The sequence below is a fragment of the Lactuca sativa genome, chromosome 7 (assembly GCF_002870075.4).
Source record: "Lactuca sativa cultivar Salinas chromosome 7, Lsat_Salinas_v11, whole genome shotgun sequence".
Lineage (NCBI taxonomy): Eukaryota > Viridiplantae > Streptophyta > Magnoliopsida > Asterales > Asteraceae > Lactuca > Lactuca sativa.
This window is the reverse complement of record NC_056629.2, coordinates 60,420,464-60,425,171: the sequence shown is the minus strand read 5'-3', so window position 1 is coordinate 60,425,171 and position 4,708 is coordinate 60,420,464. Positions and strand designations below refer to the sequence as shown.

General features: G+C 34.5%; 1 protein-coding gene across 2 annotated transcripts; it reads right to left on the bottom strand.

Moving 5' to 3' along the window:
- Positions 1-2,907: 2,907 nt before the first annotated feature.
- On the bottom strand, positions 2,908-4,255 carry LOC111883906 (heat stress transcription factor C-1). 2 transcript variants are annotated; one of them, XM_023880237.3, is made up of 3 exons: positions 4,088-4,255; positions 3,852-4,007; positions 2,908-3,769 (listed from the first exon to the last, which is right to left on the bottom strand). In XM_023880237.3, exons 2-3 carry the CDS (start codon positions 4,005-4,007, stop codon positions 2,996-2,998), a joined length of 930 nt encoding a protein of 309 aa, XP_023736005.1. In that variant the 5' UTR covers positions 4,088-4,255; the 3' UTR covers positions 2,908-2,995. The 2 variants fall into 2 exon arrangements, with proteins under 2 accessions (XP_023736005.1, XP_023736004.1); XM_023880236.3 differs by having other exon boundaries at positions 3,852-4,255.
- Between the last annotated feature and the right edge of the window lie 453 nt (positions 4,256-4,708).

The window sequence follows — 4,708 nt, the reverse complement described above, 5'->3', positions numbered from 1 at the left end:
GGCCCGATGACTAACAAATCTGTATACCGAGCAGGGCCGATGTCGGGCGGGGCCTACTATATGTTTGATATGTATGGTATGTGGTATTTTTGGGAACTCACTAAACTTTGTGCTTACAGTTTCCAGTTTATGTTTTCAGGTACTTCTAGTTCGAAGGGGAAGAATCTAGAATGACTATAGTGCACACACCACCACGTGCCGCATTTCTTTATTACTCTGAGTTATTTTGATGTATTTGATACACTCTGATTAACCGTGACACCTATGATGATATTTGGATAATGGTTTTTTTTTTATATTTAAAAATCGAAACTTTTAATCTTAATTTTTGGGACGTTACAAACACCTAAGTATGTGAAAGGAAGAGTGACCGCTTCACAACCAAGAATATTAGCCCACCTATTAGTTTCACTATGGGAGTTCCCGCTACCAAATACTTTCGATTTATGATAGTTGACTTTCAAACCGAAAAACATGTGAAAGCAATTGAGAATTTGTCCAAAAATTTTCATGTTTGATTGATTTGATTTTTAAATACTCATAATAAACTTTAATATGTTTCTAATAAAATTATATATTAAAAATGTTGATGTCAAAATATTTAAATTGATACAAATATCATACAAATAAATCACATTTTGTTTTTAACTACACAATTGTTTATGTGATTAGTGAATTTGTTTTAATTTTGGAATATGAAAAATAAAATGAACAAAATGACATTTTTATACATTATTGAAGCTCAATATAAAATATGTCAATTTATATTTCATTCACACTAATGATAGTTTATTAAATAACGTTATTTTTTACAACTAAAAAGTTATCATTTTTCTTAACAAAATTATTACATGGAAAGTTTTTACAATTATAAATAATGACAGTAAAAATAATGAATAATTGATTTTATTCATTTAACAAAGTGTAATTTTTTTAAAAAATTTGAAAATGCTATATAAACTTGTTGAAATATTAGACGGAACAACTTTTTAAAATGATAATTTATAAGTTTTTTTTTTAACTTAACAAGACTCAAACTAAAAGACTTCAAGATCAATTATTTATGACACGCAAACAAAACTAAATTAATAAAATTATAAATAAAAATAAAAATAAAAATTACAATGGTCCTAATTCTTTTCAATTTTTCCTTCAAATAGTCATTTTGGATCTTATTTATTTATTTATTATTATTATTATTTTTTTTTTTGCATGGATGACCTCTTTTGAGCAAACATCACGTATATTAGTGGTTTTTATGATTAACATCGTTACTTTTTCTGTAAAATATAGATGAAAAGACCATATTGCACCTCTTTTATAATACTCTCTCTCTCTCTCTCTCTCTCTCTCTCCACACACAGATCCATAATGATCATTTGGAGGCTTCCGATGAACTCATTCATCCTCCAAATCTTCTCTTCCTTTTATCCCCCCTAGATGTGCCTCCATCGCCACCAACTATGGTTGTCGATCTACTTTGTTGCCATCGACTACCAACATCTCCATCATTGCTTCTTCTATCTCCATATGCTCTTACTTTATTCTTTTTTTAATTTCAAAACAGACGGTGCACGTTTGGTGGTTAGCGGTGTGGTATGTGAGGCTGTAATGGTGATGTCGACCGTGGTGGTGGAAATAAGGATGATTAGTGGTGGTAGAAGGTGGGAATGGTCTGTGAAGGGGCTACATAAGGGTGATGTTTGTAGATTTCCAACCGTTTGGAAGGGGGTGGGTGTGGTCGGGCGTATACATCGAAGGGAAGAAGGTAGTCTGCATAGATTACCTTGTTGAAGTAAACCTGCAATAGAGACCATATCCATCCCTAACTTCTTGAAACACTATGGCAACCCCCAGCGTTGACCATTATAAATGAAAAACAACCATCATCGATATGCACTCTTCCACCCACTATCGATCGCTTTGTGCACCCTCCACTACCGATCAATCGGTTTATGAATATGAAAACTTTGATTTATCTCTCTAAATTCTCTATATACCCAAAATTCATTCTCACCCAGATAATAGATTTTGATTTTGGTTTAGGGTATTTAATCTGATCTGGTTCTTGAATTTTGTTTTTCATGTTGATTTTCATTTGTAGTTTAGGATTTTACTTTTTATTTTGGTTGTAGAAGTCGAGGAGGAGAAGTCGTCGAAGCGGAGATTGATCGGTGATTGATGACGTAGATGTGGTGACGATGATAAGGCATACTAGGGAGGTGAGAGACTGCATCAGAGTAGGAGTGGTGGTGGTGTTGTTATGGTTGTTTGAAGGAGCAAATATGACAATGGAGGTGATAGGGAAGAGAGAAAGAGAGAAGGAGCGAAGAGAAATGAAGAATGTTTTATTTCTTTTTTAAATAACAAAATAATAATAATTAAAATAAAAAATAAGGACAAAAAAGTAATTTCATATAGACTTAACTGAAAACTTTAACAAAATTAATCAAAAAGGACAATTTATGTTTTTCCAAATAGACCATTTTCGTATGAAGTTTTCTCCAAAAGGACCACAGACGTGCAAGCTTTGCTCCATAAGGACCATTTATGCAAATAAAAGTTTCATAATGACTATTTTAAGAAAAAGTTGAAAAAGAATTTGGACAATTTGTGAAATGTTGCCAAAATTACATAAAAATTAAATATTACGTAGCAAATCATAAAGTTTGCAGAATTAAATAGATTTAGAGAATCTTGATCATATTTAGTTTTTTTTTTCTTTTTCTTGATCATATTTAGTATGAATATGATCTCTATGTAAATACTAAAATCTTAATAACATTTTACATTTGACGGTTTGAAGACTTGATCGATATTTTTGTAGAAAAAAAAAAGCATAAAATTATTATGTTTTCCGAAAGGAATTTTGTTTGTTATTTTTCGATGATGAAAACTTTTTAAGGATTTTCTATAACTACACAAAATACCAAATATGATATAATTCAGAATTTCAGATTTACTAATCGCTGACAAATAACAAATTACACTAAATTTAAAAACCGCCGCCGAGGAGGGAAAATGGATACGGCGGTGGTGGAGGTCGAACGTCGGGATCCGTTGATCCGTCGCCAAAGTAAACGTTATTACCACCACCACCACCCGTATGGTTTGAGTACCTGTTACTTCCGTTCATAGGCTCTGATACGACGGGAAAACAAACACCGTCATCGCCGGCGCTACGGGTGTCCTTATTCCACAGCCAAACAGTCGACGGAGAAACAGGAGACGGCGGTGATCTCCATAACTGCTCGTTACTGTAATATCCTTCCGATGATGAAACTACGTCTCCGCCAACCCTCTGGCAGCCGTAATCCTCCTCGCGTTTAATCGAATTTGATATTTGGAAACTCGACGATGACGGCAGCGACGTCGGAGGAGTGAGTAATCGTCGTTGCCTCTTTTTATCCACCAGTCGTTTAGATCGCTGAACCTTCTCAAGCATCATACGTGATAAAATCTCTGGATCTTCAGCGACTTTACAAAGCAACGCCATCATTTGCTCCGGCCGCCGCTCCGTCGCCTCAAGTCTCTTGTTCATCCCAACGAGCTCCTCTTCTAGTGCCTTCTGCTCCTGTTTTAACCTCGCAATCTCCATAACCATCTCTTCTTCTTCCTCCTCATCATCTCCTCGCATATTCCCCGAATATTTCCCCCTACTACTGTTCACTTGCCTCTTCCTCCCAATGTTCTTCAATAAATGCACCTGCCCTCTCAAAAACCACTCGCTCGCAAACTCCCATCGATCCGGATCCACTTTTCTGAATCCCTACATAAACATCGATCACAAATAAATCAGAAATACAAACAATTTAATTAAATATGAACTAAAAGGTATTTCAATTGCTTACGTAAGTATTGAGTTGGCGAATGAAACTGGAGAAATTATTGTGCTTAAAGTAAGCAGGTAAGAGGCGTTGTGAGAAAGCTAAAGAGTCAACGACGATGAAGCTGTTGTTGGAGTTTCCCCACCGGATTAGATCATCTATGGAAGAATCGTTGACCATCTGATAAGTTTTCATGATGAATGGTGCGATTACTTCGTTAGATTCCATGATTTTATGAACATAAAATGTCGAATTTTCACCTGAATTTCTTCTTCTAAAGTGAGCTAAATATGAACCAGAACCGGAGGAGACGAAGTGTGTGTTTGTTTGTGTGTGTGTATTTGTGTGATTTAACAAAAAATGATTCCACGAAGAAGCATTGTGTAGCACTGTGTTAATATATGTGAGGACCACTTTTTTGGAAGTCGTACATTGGGAGTCATATGAAACTTGAAACCGAAAGTGTATTTTATTAGAGCATCCACAAATATCTTCTTTCACAAAGTTTTATTTTATTTTCTTGATAGAATTGCAAATTTGGTCCTCATAGTTTGTCAAAAATTAAGACTTTGGTCTAAACTGTTTTGAAGTTGTACCATTGGGTTAATAAGTTTAGACAAAACTGCAAAAATAGTCCCTGTGGTTTGCATTTTTTCAGGAAACAAGTCCAAACAGTGACTTTTTTTGATTCGTGGTCCTTTTGGAGTGGTTTGTATGTGAAAATGGTCCCTCCGAAAATTGAAATGACTATAATACCCTTGGGGTATTTATTTTTCATTTTTCTTTCATTATTCTTAAAATTTAATATTTATTTATTTATTTTAGCAATTAAAAAAATAAAAAGGGCCCACCTCTCTCTCTCTCTCTCTCTCTCTCTCTCT

Excerpts from the sequence above, each read along its gene's own strand:
- LOC111883906 (XM_023880236.3), bottom strand. The coding sequence starts at position 4,055 with ATGGAATCTAACGAAGTAATCGCACCATTCATCATGAAAACTTATCAG. Across the intron at positions 3,770-3,851 it reads TTCGCCAACTCAATACTTAC|GGATTCAGAAAAGTGGATCC; the intron begins GTAAGCAATTGA and ends ATGTTTATGTAG.